The sequence below is a fragment of the Oncorhynchus kisutch genome, linkage group LG12 (genome assembly GCF_002021735.2).
Source record: "Oncorhynchus kisutch isolate 150728-3 linkage group LG12, Okis_V2, whole genome shotgun sequence".
Taxonomy (NCBI): Eukaryota; Metazoa; Chordata; class Actinopteri; order Salmoniformes; family Salmonidae; genus Oncorhynchus; species Oncorhynchus kisutch.
The window spans coordinates 50,391,476-50,412,109 of NC_034185.2; the positions used below are offsets into that span (position 1 = coordinate 50,391,476).

The 20,634-nt window shown below is 42.4% G+C and overlaps 1 protein-coding gene across 1 annotated transcript in view; it reads right to left on the reverse strand.

Annotated features, from left to right (window-relative positions):
- The window catches only part of LOC109901128 (melatonin receptor type 1A-A), a 60,044-nt gene extending 40,725 nt beyond the window's left edge, over positions 1–19,319 (reverse strand). Inside the window, exon 1 of the mRNA XM_020497169.2 lies at positions 18,809–19,319. Within this exon, the coding sequence (XP_020352758.1) occupies positions 18,809–18,992 (184 nt within the window). The 5' untranslated portion in view covers positions 18,993–19,319. The remainder of the gene's footprint in view (positions 1–18,808) is intronic.
- Between the last annotated feature and the right edge of the window lie 1,315 nt (positions 19,320–20,634).

Below are 20,634 nucleotides of genomic sequence, written 5' to 3' on the forward strand. Positions count from 1 at the left end.
AAGAGGTGGGGGTTAAAGAAGAGGAAGGAAGAGGTGGGTGATAAAGAAGAGGAAGGAAGAGGTCAGGGATAATGGAGAGGAAGGAAGTGGTGGGGGATAAAGAAGAGGAAGGAAGAGGTCAGGGATAATGAAGAGGAAGGAAGTGGTGGGTGATAAAGAAGAGGGAAGGAGAGGTCAGGGATAATGAAGAGGAAGGAAGTGGTGGGTGATAAAGAAGAGGAAGGAAGAGGTCAGGGATAATGGAGAGGAAGGAAGTGGTGGGGGATAAAGAAGAGGAAGGAAGAGGTCAGGGATAATGAAGAGGAAGGAAGTGGTGGGTGATAAAGAAGAGGGAAGGAGAGGTCAGGGATAATGAAGAGGAAGGAAGTGGTGGGTGATAAAGAAGAGGAAGGAAGAGGTCAGGGATAAAGAAGAGGAAGGAAGTGGTGGGGAATAATGACGAGGAAGGAAGTGGTGGTGGATAAAGAAGAGGAAGGAAGATGTCAGGGATAATGAAGAGGAAGGAAGTGGATGTGGATAAAGAAGAGGAAGGAAGAGGTCAGGGATAATGAAGAGGAAGGAAGTGGTGGGGGATAAAGAAGAGGGAAGGAGAGGTCAGGGATAATGAAGAGGAAGGAAGTGGTGGGTGATAAAGAAGAGGAAGGAAGAGGTCAGGGATAAAGAAGAGGAAGGAAGTGGTGGGGAATAATGACGAGGAAGGAAGTGGTGGTGGATAAAGAAGAGGAAGGAAGATGTCAGGGATAATGAAGAGGAAGGAAGTGGATGTGGATAAAGAAGAGGAAGGAAGAGGTCAGGGATAATGAAGAGGAAGGAAGTGGTGGGGGATAAAGAAAATGAAAAGGTTAGGGATAAAGAAGAGGACAGCTCAGGGGCTATAGGGTACTTGTGAGAGTATTGAAGACAGAGAGACATATATATATATACAGTGCCTTGCGAAAGTATTCGGCCCCCTTGAACTTTGCGACCTTTTGCCACATTTCAGGCTTCAAACATAAATATATAAAACTGTATTTTTTTGTGAAGAATCAACAACAAGTGGGACACAATCATGAAGTGGAACGACATTTATTGGATATTTCAAACTTTTTTAACAAATCAAAAACTGAAAAATTGGGTGTGCAAAATTATTCAGCCCCCTTAAGTTAATACTTTGTAGCGCCACCTTTTGCTGCGATTACAACTGTAAGTCGCTTGGGGTATGTCTCTATCAGTTTTGCACATCGAGAGATTTGACATTTTTTCCCATTCCTCCTTGCAAAACAGCTCGAGCTCAGTGAGGTTGGATGGAGAGCATTTGTGAACAGCAGTTTTCAGTTCTTTCCACAGATTCTCAATTGGATTCAGGTCTGGACTTTGACTTGGCCATTCTAACACCTGGATATGTTTATTTTTGAACCATTCCGTTGTAGATTTTGCTTTATGTTTTGGATCATTGTCTTGTTGGAAGACAAATCTCCGTCCCAGTCTCAGGTCTTTTGCAGACTCCATCAGGTTTTCTTCCAGAATGGTCCTGTATTTGGCTCCATCCATCTTCCCATCAATTTTAACCATCTTCCCTGTCCCTGCTGAAGAATAGCAGGCCCAAACCATGATGCTTCCACCACCATGTTTGACAGTGGGGATGGTGTGTTCAGGGTGATGAGCTGTGTTGCTTTTACGCCAAACATAACGTTTTGCATTGTTGCCAAAAAGTTCAATTTTGGTTTCATCTGACCAGAGCACCTTCTTCCACATGTTTGGTGTGTCTCCCAGGTGGCTTGTGGCAAACTTTAAACGACACTTTTTATGGATATCTTAAAAAAATGGCTTTCTTCTTGCCACTCTTCCATAAAGGACAGATTTGTGCAATATACGACTGATTGTTGTCCTATGGACAGAGTCCACCTCAGCTGTAGATCTCTGCAGTTCATCCAGAGTGATCATGGGCCTCTTGACTGCATCTCTGATCAGTCTTCTCCTTGTATGAGCTGAAAGTTTAGAGGGACGGCCAGGTCTTGGTAGATTTGCAGTGGTCTGATACTCCTTCCATTTCAATATTATTGCTTGCACAGTGCTCCTTGGGATGTTTAAAGCTTGGGAAATCTTTTTGTATCCAAATCCGGCGTTAAACTTCTTCACAACAGTATCTCGGACCTGCCTGGTGTGTTCCTTGTTCTTCATGATGCTCTCTGCGCTTTTAACGGACCTCTGAGACTATCACAGTGCAGGTGCATTTATACGGAGACTTGATTACACACAGGTGGATTGTATTTATCATCATTAGTCATTTAGGTCAACATTGGATCATTCAGAGATCCTCACTGAACTTCTGGAGAGAGTTTGCTGCACTGAAAGTAAAGGGGCTGAATAATTTTGCACGCCCAATTTTTCAGTTTTTGATTTGTTAAAAAAAGTTTAAAATATCCAATAAATGTCGTTCCACTTCATGATTGTGTCCCACTTGTTGTTGATTCTTCACAAAAAAAATGCAGTTTTATATCTTTATGTTTGAAGCCTGAAATGTGGCAAAAGGTCGCAAAGTTCAAGGGGGCCGAATACTTTCGCAAGGCACTGTATATACACAGTATATCACAAAAGTGAGTACACCCCTCACATTTTTGTAAATATTTGAGTATATATTTTCATGTGACAACACTGAAGAAATGACACTTTGCTACAATGTAAAGTAGTGAGCTTGTATAACAGTGTAAATTTGATGTCCCCTCAAAATAACTCAACACACAACCATTAATGTCTAAACCGCTGGCAACAAAAGTGAGTACACCCCTAAGTGAAAATGTCCAAATTGGACCCAAAGTGTCAATATTTTGTGTGGCCACCATCATTTTCCAGCACTGCCTTAACACTCTTGGGCATGGAGTTCACCAGAGCTTCACAGGTTGCCACTGGAGTCCTCTTCCACTCCTCCATGACGACATCACGGAGCTGGTAGAGACCTTGCACTCCTCCACCTTCCGTTTGAGGATGCCCCACAGATGCTCAATAGGGTTTAGGTCTGGAGACATGCTTAGCCAGTCCATCACCTTTGCCCTCAGCTTTTTTAGCAAGGCAGTGGTCATCTTGGAAGTGTTTTTTGCGGTCGTTATCATGTTGGAATACTGTCCTGCGGCCCAGTCTCCGAAGGGAGGGGATCATGCTCGGCTTCAGTATGTCACAGTACATGTTGGCATTCATGGTTCCCTCAATGAACTGTAGCTCCCCAGTGCCGGCAGCACTCATGCAGCCCCAGACCATGACACTCCCACCACCATGCTTGACTGTAGGCAAGACACACTTGTCTTTGTACTCCTCACCTGGTTGCCGCCACACGCTTAACACCATCTGAACCAAATAAGTTTATCTTGGTCTCATCAGACCACAGGACATGGTTCCAGTAATCCATGTCCTTAGTCTGCTCGTCTTCAGCAAACTGTTTGCGGGCTTTCTTGTGCATCATCTTTAGAAGAGGCTTCCTTCTGGGACGACAGCCATGCAGACCAATTTGATGCAGTGTACGGCGTCTGGTCTGAGCACTGACAGGCTGACCCCCCCCACCCCTTCAACCTCTGCAGCAATGCTGGCAGCACTCATACGTCTATTTCCCAAAGACAACCTCTGGATATGACGCTGAGCACGTGCACTCAACATTTTTGGTCGACCATGGCGAGGTCTGTTCTGAGTGGAACCTGTCCAGTTAAACCGCTGTATGGTCTTGGCCACCATGCTGCAGCTCAGTTTCAGGGTCTTGGCAATCTTCTTATAGCCCAGGCCATCTTTATGTAGAGCAACAATAATTTTTTTCAGATCCTCAGAGAGTTCTTTGCCATGAGATGCCATGTTGAACTTCCAGTGACCAGTCAGTATGAGGGAGTGTGAGAGCGATGACACCAAATTTAACACACCTGCTCCCCATTCACACCTGAGACCATGTAACACTAACGAGACACATGACACCGGGGAGGGAAAAATGCTAATTGGGCCCAATTTGGACATTTTTACTTAGGGGTGTACTCACTTTTGTTGCCAGCGGTTTAGACATTAATGGCTGAGTTATTTTGAGGGGACAGCAAATTTACACTGTTATACAAGCTGTACACTTACTACTTTACATTGTAGCAAAGTGTCATTTCTTCAGTGTTGTCACATGAAAAGATATACTCAAATATTTACAAAAATGTGAGGGGTGTACTCACTTTTGTGATATACTGTATATACACAGTTGAAGTCGGAAGTTTACATACACTTAGTTTGGAGTAATTAAAACTTGTTTTTCAACCACTCCACAAAATTCTTGTTAGCAAACTATAGTTTTCGAAAGTTGGTCAGGACATCTACTTGTGCATGACACAAGTCATTTTTCCAACAATTGTTTACAGACAGATTATTTCACTTATAATTCACTGTATCACAATTCCAGTGGGTCAGAAGTTAACACACACTAAGTTGACTGTGCCTTTAAACAGTTTGGAACATTCCAGAAAATTATGTCATGGCTTCTGTTAGGCTAGTTTACATAATTTGAGTCAATTGGAGGTGTACCTGTGGATGTATTTCAAGGTCTACCTTCACACTCAGTGCCTCTTTGCTTGAAATCGTGGGGAAATCAAAAGAAATCAGCCAAGACCTCAGAAAACAAAATGTCTTGTTCATCCTTGGGAGCCATTTCCAAATGCCTGAAGGTACCGCGTCCATCTGTACAAATAATAGTACGCAAGTATAAGCACCATGGGACCACGCAGCCGTCATACCGCTCAGGAAGGAGACATGTTCTCTCTCCTAGAGATGAACGTACTTTGGTGCAAAAAGCGCTAATCAATCCCAGAACAACAGCAAAGGACCTTGTGAAGATGCTGGAGGAAACAGGTACAAAAGTATCTACAGTGGGGAGAACAAGTATTTGATACACTGCCGATTTTGCAGGTTTTCCTACTTACAAAGCATGTAGCGGTCTGTAATTTTTATTATAGGTAAACTTCAACTTTGAGAGACGGAATCTACAACAAAAATCCAGAAAACGTATGATCTCTGTAATTGCAAACAAAGGTTTCTGTACCAAATATTAAGTTCTGTTTTTCTGATGTATCAAATACTTATGTCATGCAATAAAATGCTAATTAATTACTTAAAAATCATACAATGTGATTTTCTGGATTTTTGTTTTAGATTTTGTCTCTCACAGTTGAAGTGTACCTATGATAAAAATTACAGACCTCTACGTGCTTTATAAGTAGGAAAACCTGCAAAATCGGCAGTGTATCAAATACTTGTTCTCCCCACTGTATATCCACAATGAAACGAGTCCTATATCGACATAACCTGAAAGGGTGCTCAGCAAGGAAGAAGCCACTGCTCCAAAACCGCCATAAAAAAGCCAGATTACGGTTTGCAACTGCACATGGGGACAAAAATCGTACTTTTTTGAGAAATGTCCTCGTCTGAAGAAACAAAAATCGAACTGTTAGGCTATAATGACCATTGTTATATTTGGAGGGAAAAAGGGGGAGGCTTGCAAGCCGAAGAACACCATCCCAACCGTGAAGCAAGGGGGTGACAGCATCATGTTGCAAGGGTGCATTGCTGCAAGAGGGACTGGTGCACTTCACAAAATAGATGGCATCATTAGGATGGAAAATTATGTGGATATATTGAAGCAACATCTCAAGACATCAGTCAGGAAGTTAAAGCTTGATCGCAAATGGATCTTCCAAATGGACAATGATGCCAAGCATACTTCCAAAGTTGTGGCAAAATGGTTTAAGGACAACAAAGTCAAGGTATTGGAGTGGCCATCACAAAGCCCTGACCTCAATCCAATATAACATTTGTGGGCAGAACTGAAAAAACGTGTGACAGCAAGGAGGACTACAAACCTGACTCAGTTACACCAGCTCTGTCAGGAGGAATGGGCCAAAATTCACCCAACTTATTTTGTGGGAAGCGTGTGGAAGGCTACCCAGAATGTTTGACCCAAGTTAAACAATTTAAAGGCAATGCTACCAAATACTAATTGAGTGTGTGTAAACTTCTGACCAATGGGAATGTGATGAAATAAATAAAAGCTGAAATAAATCACTCTCTACTATTATTCTGACATTTTATATTCTTAAAATAAACTGGTGATCCTCACTGACCTAAGACAGGGAATTTTTACTAGGATTAAAAGTCAGGGATTGTAAAAAACTGAGTTTAAATGTATTTGGCTAAGGTATATGCAAACTTCAACTGTATATATTTCATTTATTTAACTAGGCAAGTCAGTTAAGAACAAATTCTTATTTACAATTTTTTTTTACTAGGCAAGTCAGTTAAGTCAGTCAAATTCTTATTTTCAATGACGGCCTAGGAACATTGGGTTAACTGTCAGGGGCAAAACAACAGATTTGAACCTTGTCAGCTCAGGGATTCGAACTTGCAACCTTTCGGTTACTAGTCCAATGCTCTAACCACTAGGCTACCCTGCCGCCCTAATGAAGGCCTACCCAGGCCAAGCCCTGACACAGGACCAATTGTGCCGCCCTAGGGACTCCTGTAACGGCTTCTAGAAGTAGTGAGTGGAGGAGTCAGGCGCAGAGAGCAGGGTAGTTCAAAGATGTGGATCTTTTACTTCCAAAAAACAGAGAGACGGTCACACCACACACACAAGGGCGCATGAAGACCCAGTCCAACAAACAGGACAAAACTGTTCGGAAAAATGGAATCCACAAAATATTGACACACCATAAACAGAAAAACAAGCCAAACAAGATGAAATGTCTCTGTATCCCTCCCTTTCTATTAGTCTCGCTCTACCTCTCTCTCTCCCCCCTCCGTCAATCCCCAAAGGAGTGATGATAACAGAATTATAACTGAGCCGAGAGCATCCTGACCGGTTGCATCACTGCCTGGTACGGCAATTGCTCGGCCTCCGACCGCAAGGCACTTCAGAGGGTAGTGCGTACGGCCCAGTACATCACTGGGGCAAAGCTGCCTGCCATCCAGGACCTCTACACCAGGCGGTGTCAGAGGAAGGCCCTGAAAATTGTCAAGGACCCCAGCCACCCCAGTCATAGACTGTTCTCTCTACTACCACATGGCAAGCGGTACTGGAGTGCCAAGTCTAGGATGAAAAGGCTTCTCAACAGATTTTACCCCCAAGCCATAAGACTCCTGAACAGGTAACCAATGGTTACTCAGACTATTTGCATTGTGTGCCCCCCCAACCCCTCTTTTATGCTGCTGCTACTCTCTGTTTATCTTATATGCATAGTCACTTTAACTATACATTCATGTACATACTACCTCAATTGGGCCGACCAACCAGTGCTCCAGCACATTGGCTAACCGGGCTATCTGCATTGTGTCCCACCACCCGCCAACCCCTCTTTTTACGCTACTGCTACTCTCTGTTCATCATGTATGCATAGTCACTTTAACCATACCTACATGTACATGCTACCTCAATAATCCTGACTAACAGGTGTCTGTATATAGCCTCGCTACTGTTATTTTCAAATGTATTTTTACTGTTGTTTTATTTCTTTACTTATCTACACACACACACACACACACACACACACACACACACACACACCCTTGTTTTTCTCCGCACTATTGGTTAAAGCCTGTAAGTAAGCATTTCACTGTAAGGTCTACACCTGTTGTATTGGGCGCACGTGACGAATACAATTTGATTCGATTTGAACCACACAACACAATCCAAACCTTTCATTAAGTTTGCTCACTGCTCCAGGGTGTCTTGATAGACACACATCACACACACAGACAGATGTTCTTGTCTATTAATGTTCGGTATTATGTCATGTTTCGTGCGGACCCCAGGAAGAGTAGCTGCTGCTTTCGCAACAGCTAATGGGGATCCTAATAAAATAACAAACACACACACACACACACACACACACACACACACACACACACACAGGCAAGCCTACTTGAAGAGGTGTTGACGACTTTCCCTTTTTCATTGCCCTAGTTGACTGGAGGTGATGTTGAGACTGATTTACGGACGATGTTAAGTGGGTTATGACGAGAACTAAGGAGAACGTTGCTTAGCCAGGCCTCGCTCTCTAATCCACTTCTTCCAAACAAATTATTAATTTATGCAGCTCGGACACACAAACACACACACACACACACACACACACACACACACAGCAAAGCCACCAACACAGACACACATTAGCGAAGCCACCAACATAGACACACACGCATACAATAGGAAGCTGCCAACACACACACACACACACACACACACACACATACACACACACACACACACAGGGAAGCCACCAGCACACATACACGCAGCGAAGGCTGCCCCCACATATCCGCGGCCCTCACCTGAGTTTACCCACCATCCTCCTTGCTCCTGACAACATGCCCTATCCCCCCACCACTGCTTGACTCCTAGTGTTGTCAGTCGCCGCGGCAACGGACATCAACAGGAGCATGCAGCTTTTTTGGCCAAGGTTCACTGGTAAGAGTTGACAAAGATGTCGATCGCAATGTGACTTTCTGGTTAGCGTTTTGAAGCATTGCGGTGCTGTTTTAAACATGTTCTTATGCTGAGGGAACGGTACCAATTCCCTTGTTAGGCAAGCTGTGCTTTGTGTAGTGTAGCGAGGCAAACTCTGTGGTAACAGACTGGTTCTCGGCGGATGGTTTTGTAGAAATTCCAACTGACAAGACATCATGAAAGGTTTGAGCATATCAACCAAGGTTACACATATCCAACTTAGAAAGCTATGCAACTAAAGAAGATAGGGACAATGTCTACAGAGAAGAATGAGAAAGCAGATTACTGGTATTCATTGAGTGATGCGTCATGTACACAATAGAGTCGATACGGCCACCGTGTCAATGTCTCTGTAGAAATGTGAACAGGGGTTTCAAGGAGGTAGGTAATGACTAGCTTCTCCGCTGCACCCGGAGGAAAAAGCGAGCCGGCACAGTGTCAGAGAGTAACAATGTGTCAAATGCAGCGGCGTTCACAGTGGTGGCGGATTTCAAATACTTAATAAACATATCAGCCAGCCGCTGTTCAATTTCACACACGGTGGCAGTGGACACCTGGTGTGTGGCACTAAACCCACATTCAAATCACCTATAGCTGCACTGATCTTACAGAAGGAGCCTACCGGGCCAAGTCAAAATGGGGTCCCGGCCGGTCTCAAAGTAGCGCCAGTCGCACTTTCCGATGTGAAAACTCTGGGGGCTAATGATACTACCAGCCCACTGGATTTTTATAATTGAACCTTTATATAACTAGGCAAGACAGTTAAGAACAAATACTTATTTAAAATGACGGCCTACACCGGCCAAACCTGGACGACACTGGGCCAATTGTGAGCCAGCCTATGGGACTCCCAATCACGGCCCGGATGTGTTGCAACCTGGATGGGGAAGAAGGACACAGACATCTCATCCCACTTCACGGATGCAAACTTTACACTGTTTCAAAGAGTGGAACTGTTGCTGCTTTGTTTGAGAGCTTTTGGGATTTGCATTAGATGCAACAGCCAATATCAAAAACATTTTTGCACCATTTGTTATCCAAGCAAGGAGTCTACACCGCATGGGCCTGTAGCATGGGCCTGTAATGGGGCGCCAGGTAGTCTAGTGGTTAGAGCGATGGTCTAGTAACTGAAATGTTGCTAGATCGAATCACTGAGCTGACAAGGTAAAAAGCTGTCGTTCTGCCCCTGAACAAGGCTGTTAACCCACTGTTACTAGGCCGTCATTGAAAATAAGAATTTGTTCTTAACTGACTTGTCTAGTTAAATAAAGGTAAAATAAAAATGTTCATACCATACAATTACTGTACCATACCGGAGTAAACTTTTTTTTGTGTGGGTGGGGGGGGGGGCGCACAATGCTATTTTTAACAGCAGGGATGTTGATTCAGGAGGGGATTGATTGTCTCTGCTGTAACCAAGAGACTTGATCTTGAAAGCTGATCAAGTTTCTTGATCAGCTTGCAAGTCTCACTGATCTAGCAAGTTACCAAACCATGAGCTGGAGATAATTTATTTGGCGCATCCCATTATTATTATTTTTTTTACGGTATTGAGAATCATACAGTTGTTATTTCAAAATACCCCGGTATACCCTATACTGCCCAAGCCTATTGAGCGTGTCTCTCAAAAACAGGTGGTGTTGACGTCTTTATGGAACAGCATGACAGCTCACTTTGATGGGTTTTTTTTTTACCCACTTTTCTCCCCAATTTCGTGGTATCCAATTATTTTAGTAGCTACTATCTTGTCTCATCACTACAACTCCCATACTGGCTTGGGAGAGACGAAGGTTGAAAGTCATGCGTCCTCCGATACACAACCCAACTAACGTGCAGCTTCCTAGGGCTATACAGGCCACTAACAAAGACAACTACCCACAACTAAGGTGGAAAAACAGGCTGTCTAAGTATGATTTCCAATCAGAGACAAACTGCTTCTTAACACAGCGCACATCCAACCCGGAAGCCAGCCGCATCAATGTGTCAGAGGAAACACTGTGCACATGGCAACCTTGGTTAGCGTGCACTGCGCCTGGCCCGCAACACAGGAGTCCCTGGTGCACAATGAGACAAGGATATCCCTACCGGCCAAGCCCTCCCTAACCCGGACGACGCTATTGTGCGTCGTCCCACAGACCTCCCGGTCACAGGCGGTTATGACAGAGCCTGGGTGCGAACCCAGGGTCTCTGGTGGCACAGCTGGCGCTGCAGTACAGCGCCCTAAACTACTGCGCCACCCGGGAGGCCTCACTTTGATATTGTTTTGACTACGCAACAGAAGTTGACTGCTGCAACTAGATCGAACAAATTGACCTGGTGCCAACATGTACTCATTCCAATCCTTGTGATGTAAATACAATACACTACATTCTGGCAATACTTTGTTTGCCACGTGCATCCAGCAAAAAAAACCTTGAACTTTACAAGACAGGTCTAAAATGTGACTCTTCTTCTGTCTGGTTGTCACGAACGTCGTCAGAGAAATGACCGGACCAAGGTGCAGCGTGGTGAGCATACATTTTCCTTTATTAAGAATGTCATCAACAAAACAAGACAAAACAACACCAAAAACTAACGTGCAGCTTCCTAGCGCTATATGGGCCACTAACAAAGACAACTACCCACAACTAAGGTGGAAAAACAGGCTCTCTAAGTATGATTTCCAATCAGAGACAACGATAGACAGCTGTCCCTGATTGAGAACCATACCCGGCCAAAACATAGAAACAGAAAACAGAGAAATAAAGAAACTAGAATGCCCACCCTAGTCACACCCTGGCCTAACCAAAATAGAGAATAAAAGCCTCTCTATGGCCAGGGCGTGACACTGGTACACTCCAATGACAGATATTGGGCAGCAGATTGTCAGAGAGGTGAACGAACAGCTCTGTTCACAACACCCCATGTATTTCCCTGTCACTCAAACATTCTAGGCTGTCCATTGACAGCTTAGTGAATACTAGACCTGTGTCATATATGAATAAATTCATGAATTTGTATGTCTGATGTTATGACTATATCATGTCTCTGTTTTGCTGTGGAATCTCTTTGAACGCAGTGCAAATTTTGTACCTAATACACATTTCTGTGTAAACACACAATAAAGTACTATCTAATCGAATCTAAATATTTTAAACACTGTTTTATACTTTAGAGTTGCTGTTGGTTCGGTGTGTCTAGTACAACAGAATGGTCTCAAAAATACAAACCTCAATCTAGTTTGACCCAGAGTTCAATTGGGATTTAAAATGTCTTCCCCTCTAGATGAAATTCAAACAGGACGCTGGGGGAAATCACTGCAATTAAAAATATCAATTTCCCTCCAAAAATAAGATTTGTCTTTTGTTTTTTCACTGAGCTCTCTAATTTGACGTCACCGTGCTGTGTACCAATTTCCGTTAAAGAGGTTTAGCAACAAAGCCAGTGGGATATTTAGGGGCCGTAAACGCTTGTCATAAATGGGGACATACGCAAAGCACTTAATGCCGTATTATATGCTTAGAAATCATGTATTACGCTTGGAGCTACAATAACAGACTCTGGAGTGGCAGTGGGGTTTGGATTCTATGATGATCCAAAATAACATTTAATGAAACGAAAACAAACTTTGGAACTTGAAGTTTGAATCTGAAGTTTACCTAAACATCATTGAATCTTGCAATGTGTATACATGAAAAGACATTAATTTGACAGTATACGAATGGCTTGTAGACCATATATAGCTTTTACACCAGACTCTATAATCAGACTCTGTAGTATAGACATACAGTGCATTCGGGAAGTATTCAGACCCTTTGGCTTCATCCACATTTTGTTACGTTACAGCCTTATTATAAAATGGGTGACATCGTTTTTTCTTCCTCATCAATCTACACATACAGTACCAGTCGAAGGTTTGGACACACCTACTCATTCAAGGGTTTTTCTTTATTTTTACTATTTTCTACATTGTAGAATAATAGTGAAGACATCAAAACGATGAAATAACACATGTGGAATTGGAGTAACCAAAAAAGTGTTAAACATATCAACATATATTTTGTATTTGTTGCCTTGATGACATCTTTGCATTCTATCAACCAGCTTCACCTGGAATACTTTTCCAACAGTCTTGAAGGAGTACGCACATATGCTGAGCACTTGTTGGCTGCTTTTCCTTCATTATGCGGTACAACTCATCCAAAACCATCTCAATTGGGTTGAGGTTGGATGATTGTGGAGGACAGGTAATCTAACCCAGAACTCCATCACTCTCCTTCTTGGTCAAATAGCCCTTACACACCCTGGAGTTGTGTTCGGCCATTGTCCTGTTGAAAAACGAATGATAGTCCCACTGAGTGCAAATTAGATGGGATGGCGTATCTCCGCAGAATGCTGTGGTAGCCATGCTGGATAAGTGTGCCTTGAATTCTAAATAAATCACAGACACTGTCCCCAGCAAAGCATGCCCACACCATCACACCTCCTCTTCCATACTTCACGGTGGGAACCACACATGCGGAGATTATCCTTTCAACTACTCTGCATCTCACAAAGACACGGCGGTTGGAACCAAACAGCTCAAATTTGGACTCAACAGACTTCCACCGGTCTAATGTCCATTGCTTATGTTTGAACTCTGTGAAGCATTTATTTGGGCTGCAATTTCTGAGGCTGGTAACTCTAATGAACTTATCTTCTGCAGCAGAAGTAACTCTGGGTCTTCCTTTCCTGTGGCGGTCCTCATGAGAGCCCGTTTCATCATAGCGCTTGATGCTTTTTGTGACTGCACTTGAAGCAATTTCCAAAGTTCTTGAAATTTTCCGGGTTGACTGACCTTCATGTCTTAAAGTAACGATGGACTGTCTTTTCTATTTGCTTTTTTGAGCTGCCATATTATGGACTTGGTTTTTTACCAAATAGGGCTATCTTCTGTACACCACCCCTACCTTTTCACAACACAACTGATTGGCTCAAATGCATTAAGAATAAATGAAATTCCACAAATGAACTTTTAACAAGGAATACCTGTTAATTTAAATGCATTCCAGGTGACTACCTCCTGAATCTGGTTGAGAGAATGCCAAGAGTGTGCAAAGCTGTCATCAAGGCAAAGGGTGGTTACTTTGAAGAATCTCAAATATAAAATATATGTTGATTTGTTTTGGTTACTACATGATTCCATATGTGTTATTTCATAGTTCTGATGTCCTCACTATTATTCTACAATGTAGAAAATAGTCCAAATTAAGAAAAACCAAGGAATGAGTAGGTGTGTCCAAACCTTTGACTGGTACTTTAATACCCCACAATGACAAAGCAAAACAGTTTTGGGAAATTTTACCGAAATTCTTTAAAAAAAACAGAAATATCACATTTACATAAGTATTCAGACCCTTTACTCATTACTTTGTTGAAGCACCTCTGGCAGAGATTACATCCATAAGTCTTCTAGGGTATGACGCTACAAGTTTGGCACATCTGTATTTGGGAAGTTTCTCTAATTCTTCTCTGCAGATCCTCTTACGCTCTGTCAGGTTGGATGGGGAGCATCGCTCCACACCTATTTTCAGGTCTCTCCAGGGATGTTCGATTTGGTTCAAGTCCGGGCTCTGGCTGGGCCACTCAAGGACTTTCAGAGACCGGTCCTGAAGCCACTCCTGCATTGTCTTGGCTATGTGCTATAAGTAGACACATGGGGTGGCAGGTATCCTAGTGGTTAGAGTGTTGGGCCCGTAACTGAAAGGTTGCTAGTTCGCATCCCTGACAAACAGCTGTCGTTCTGCCCCTGAACAAGGCAGTTAACCCACTGTTCCTAGGCAGGTATTGTAAATAAGAATTTGTTCTTAACTGACTTGCTTTGTTAAATAATGTTGTTGTTTTTAATCTCAAGAATGATCAATTGAAACAGGATGCACCTGTGTTTAATAGTAAATAGTATACTTATGCAAATAAGGTATTTCTGTTATTTATTCATTAATACATTTGCCAAAAATTCTAAAAAAAACAATTTCCGCATACCGTATTCATTATAAAAAAATATTTTTTATTTATTTCACCTTTATTTAACCAGGTAGGCTAGTTGAGAACACGTTCTCATTTACAACTGCGACCTGGCCAAGATAAAGCATAGCAGTGTGAACAGACAACACATGGAGTAAACAATAAACAAGTCAATAACACAGTAGAAAAAAAGAAAATCAATTGTGTGTAGATTGACGCGGAAAACTTTTTTTCGTCCATTTTAGAATAAGGCTGTAATGTAAGAAAATGTGGATAAAGTTAAGGGGTCTAAATACTCTCCCAATGCGCTGTACAGGTATGTCATGTCTTCAAGTTCTCTGTTGCCAAGATTTATTGTCTGGCACAAGTTGAATGATGAATTGAAATGGAATGACCTGCCCTAAATCATACACAACACGACAAGTAAACACTGTTGTTGTGCCTGGTGTACCTCAAACACACACACACACACACACACACACACACACACACACACACACACACACACACACACACACACACACACACACACACACACACACACACACACACAAGCATGCATGTAGCGTGTATTCAAAACTTTAGCACACAAACAACATTCTGCTTCTGAAAGGATGGAAAGCAATGCAACATCGCTGGGTTGAGAGAGAGAGTGCTTCAGATTAAAGTTCAATGTGCAGTCAATCACACACACACACACTCTTCTGCGGGACAGACATTCCGTTCGCTGGCAAAGGGGCAGGCCACATGGGCAGAGGTGGTGGTGGCTTCCACGTTCCCCGGATGCCCAAAATGAGCCTTACTCCACGATTGGACCAATCTGTTTTAGCAACGCTATGGGACTTTGCACTTTGTCTGAACTTTACAAAATACTTAAATATCCGCTGAGGAGAAAATAGGCATGATCAGTGTCCCAAATGGCTCGCTATTCTCCTTATGGGCCCTGGTCAAAAGTAGTGCACTGCATAGAGAGGGTGCCATTTGGGATGCATGTTAATGGAAACTTGCATGGAATTCAAACCCATTCTGTTATTTCAGTTTATTCCCATGCCTGAGTTTTCCCATACCACAAAACCCCATTTTGGTCAGCATCAACAAACAGACTTTGGTTGTCTGCGGTTTATCCATAGCTCGCAGACTGCTCGAGGAGTCAAGTCATAATCCGTGTTTACATTGACAAAACGAACCGGCACATGCATTCCATTCCATCCCATAAATAACAACCATGTCAAACATTATGTAGCCTGGTGAGACAACTCCATGCCAATAGACCTTGAAAATAATCATGAGGCATACGATTTACCAATGTAGCGTTTTTTTCCTTTTTTTGGGAGGCTTGAATAGAAAGAAAATTGTGAGGGCTTTGAGTTGGACATGCACCATCTTTGGGAACAGGGCAGGGAAATTGCAAACGCTCCTGAAAGGCATAAAACTAAGGATACAGGGAAACTGGGTGGCTGGCCTCCTTAAGGGATGTTAGTATTCGCCAAACGCTGTTGTGGAAACAGAGTTAGAGAGATAACACATTTTTTCACGTGGCTCAATTGAAGCCGGTCACATAGATCCATTACTAATGACATTATACAGAGCCAATTATTGTTGTGTAGAAAGCTGACAAACGACTGAATGGATATTCATGTCAGTCTAAATGGTTTCATTCAAAGCAGATATTCTAACTAGGGTTGGGCGGTATTTCATACCGTTCCTGTACCATACCGGGGTATACGGTATTGTCAGCAGCGCAGACAAGGGCCGCTATTTCTTTCCAAACATAAAAATAAAAGAAAATAAATGAAAAGGCATTTATGCAGCAGGGATCTTGATCCAGCAGGGGATTCATTGTCTCTGCTGTAACCAATAAGCTTGATCTAGCAAGTTAGCCTCTTAGCTCACAAACCACATTTTTTTATTTATTGAACTATTAAGAACAAACTCTTATTTACAATGACAGCCTACCGCAGCCAAACCTGGGACAATTGTGCGCCACTCCCTAGGGGAGTCCCAATCACAGCCGGATGTGACTCAGCCTGGATTTGAACCAGGGTCTGTAGTGATGTCTCTTGCACTGAGAAGCAGTGCCTTAGACCGCTGCACCACTCGGGAGCCAAAATACCTAGCTGGAGCCCTGAGCTGGAAACAATTGATTTGGCACATCTTAGATACTTAATTTATAGTTCGTTTTCAGCAGTGGCGTAGCAAGGATTTGCAACTATAATGACAATGCAAGGAGATAACTGACAAACCAAAGAATAACTTTAGGGTGAGTATGTACAAGGAAAAAATAGGACACCAGCTACTGTGAAGTTGACAACAACGGCTTCCTCTCAACAGTCTAAAGTAGCTTCCTCGACTTGTCTCCTTTCCTTCATCTACACTGATGTGAAAGGACTGGACGGGACAGGTGAAGCAGTTTAATAATTCGGGACTACCATTAGGACTTTCAGATCAGTGCAAATGAAGCACATGGGACAAGGAGTGGGCGCCACTTTAGACTGTTGAGATGCAGCCATTATTGACGCAGAAGGAGGAGAGGGAGCCACGTCAGACTATTGAGATGCACCCAGAGAGACTGCACTTGCTAAATCAATTGAACTCTGTGCACTTAAATGTATCATCCCTCCCGTCCTCAAAGATGTGCTCCCTAAATAAGTATCGTTTTTTTGGCCACAGACTGGGCACCATAAAATGTGATCAAACATGTCATACCAAATTAAAAATATGTGATTTTTTTCTGCACCTGATCATCAATTCTATTTGCTGTATAAACTCACATCCAGGACAAAGCGATTGTGCAATTCTGTGTATGTTTATATCAAACGGAAGTGATTATAATGATAAATCAGGATGGAGAGGGGGGTGGGACAAGGAATTACAGGAAGTCTTAATAATAATAATACTCTTCACATTAGGGGGAGGGTCTTAATATGACTGGCACAAATATATTTTTCTTAAATCACTTAAAAGATGCTCTGCGTTTGACATTAGGTCTAGGCTGTGTCAATCAAACGCAACTAATATCATGAAACGTCAAAGGAAAAAAAAGTAATTTGGGGGGTAAAAAAAAAAGAGTCATTTATCTAGATTCACATTCCAGTAAACTACAAACCCTCAAATCTGTGTACAATGTGGATTCGTCTAAAATTCCAATCTGTCATTGAATGTCCAGAGCGGCACCAGATCCCAAAGCATGTCCATTTGGTATTTGGAGAACTCACCAGTCAGTAATAATGTAGGACTAAATGTGTATTTTCTCAACAGCTTAACTTCTATCTGGCGCACATGTTATCTGTAGCCTATCAAATCACAATTTTATTACTGAAGATATGTTTATATTTTTATGATGTGTATATTATTGCGTTCTCACTCAAGAAAGTCGTAGTCTTATCACAGCAGGTTACAGCAGTACTGTACTTTGGAATAGAATCATTAAGACATGAAATATCCAAACATAAGTTAAACAACCACGCCACAGTACAATACTATAATGCATTTAAAATATACATACAACATACAACATTATCCTACATACGACATTATCCTACATTATAATATCAAACACATTCTATATCCAATCTGCCATCTGGTGATAATAGGCAGGACACAGCAGCTCCACTCCGATCCCAATTGATAAAACCCAAGTGCGCACGTGACGCATCTTCTGTCACTTAATCCAATTTTTCCATTGAAAAATAAAACGGATAGTTGAAGATTTTCTCATTCAGACATCCCAGTTTAGTTACATGATTGATAGGATGTGAAATGCAAACTCAAACTAAGCATGTGGAGCCTGTGGCGCACATGTCTGCTGAAATACACTGCTGTCCATCCTATAGTTTCTCTTGAGTAGTTGCGGGCGGCGCGTGTCAATCCATCTCCGCGAGTCTATTTTTCATTGACCCTCTCTTGCTATTGTTATTGCCTGGGGTATAATATCATAGGGCATACGATCAGGCTACCAACATTGGCACGGCATCCTCTTTAACGCGCGGGTAGCTACCTCCAAATGCCACCGGATCATTACTTTCACCGTAGCTTTAAGCTCAAACTAAATTAATTGGGATAGACCCGTGCATTTTATTGCTTTTCATCGATGTAGGTAGTAGGTATATCACAAATTCTGCACAAATAAGCCTACTTGTTTTGTTAATTTCTACATGTGCGCGCGAACAGCGTATATAGCTTTACCCAAACGCCTGTCCTTTATTGTTGTCATATTTCGGACTCAAATGTATCAAAACAATGTCGGGTCAAATACAACAATTTGAAACTTGTTTATAAACACAATACAATACTTTGGCTACTCCGACCTCGTGCACAATAGTATACATTACTCACCTGCATTCCTTAGCTTCTTATTCCGGTAGACAGAGAATATCACCAAAAGGTTGCCCAAAATATCAACCACGATAGTGAATATCAGGAAGCACCCCAAAGTTGTAGTAACCCACGGAGGGCGGTTCAACACTTCCTCGTACGGGTCCAGCGACGACCTGTTCAGATAAGACCCATTTATAATCATTGTATATTTTGTAACTTTCCCAATTAGCGAAATAAACGTGCCGCCCGTCCCATAATATGCAGTCTACATTTTGGACACAGGGATGCCGTGGTATTCTCCCGTGGCTTTCCTCCTCTCCATATTGCGCGTTATAAGATCCCGAAGACAACCTTCTGTTTAACCTTCTAGTCACAATGCTCGTGTGTCAGCGTCTACATTTATATGGCTATATGTGTCCCCATCACATTGTTGGTATGTGACATTCAGAGGCAACTTCAGACCTTCCCATGTTAACATGATGTGATTACAGTGGGCCCGTCGTGGTTGGATGACGGGTAAGTGGTAGCCTAGTGATGCCTCTCAGCGGCGGAAAGAGGGAAAAACAGTGGACGGCACGCGGCGGCACTCGTTTCCAAGTGTCCTTCGAAGCATGTTTGCGAGCTCTCCTCGCAATTATTGCTTCGCTTCCAGCGACTTCGTCGTTCATTTATTCAAGCGTTCACTGATACTTTTTTTGTTGAGGAACCGTTCTTTTTTTTTTTTAATCCTTTCCCACGTTGATTAATTCACAAATAAAGAAACTGATAACATGCACCTTTTTTAAAAATAAAATATCAACATAAGGATGTTGACTCGACTTTTGCTATTATTAAGATCATCATGATGATTATCCTTCATATCAATTATTGGAATTATTCCAATTACTATGATAGAGAAAACACTGTTAATTCAAATAACATAACATTATTTACTAATATTATGGAGAGACAGAAAGATTTAGACAGATGTACAGATGTCATGTAAATCTCTCTCTCTCTCATATCTGTGTCCCAACAGCAGGCGTTGTAAAGAGTAATCCACATGATTAGTATCTACAGAATATCAAGATAAACTACAAACTCTAACATAGAAACATTAATTGTGTCTCAAATGGCACCCTATGCACTAGTCAGGATCAGGGCTCATTGGGATCTGGTCAAAAGTAGTGCACTATATGGGAATATGCAGACTTATAGAGACAGGTTGAGGAGACTGCTTGTAGCTGAGCTGGGGAAATGTGGTGGACCTGACTTGAAAAACCAACACATGGTAAATTGAATTTATTTTCCCAAAGGAAACTGCGCCCCTGCGACCTATAAGTACAATTGTAATCGCTTCCTTCTGCACAAATTCCCACACACGCACATACAAGCGCGCACACACAGAGACACACACACATATCAGCGTGTGGCAGGTACTTTACACTCCACCTACCCTTACACACACACACACACACACACACACATACACACACGCTGTTAAGGGGTTGCCACCCAAACCTCATCTGCCATGTGAATGCAACATTAATGTGGAGACATCCCACTAATAGGTCTGCTGTGATGAAGGCAGTGCATTAAAAAGGTCTGTGTGTGCTATGTTCTCTCTCTCTTTAATTCTCTCTCCCCTTCTCTCTTTCTTTTATTCACTCTCTTTCCCTCTTCAGCTCTCCCTCTCCACATTATCCTTCTCTCTCTCTCTCTCTGTGTGTGTGTGTGTTACCATTGAAGCCTTTTTTTGCCCGAGTGGAGTTGCAGAAAAACACATTTTAAAGCGATTGGAACATCTTCAACCAGTCAGAAAACAGAAGCCACAGTGCTGCATTTTGCAGAAGTAAAACAAGCAC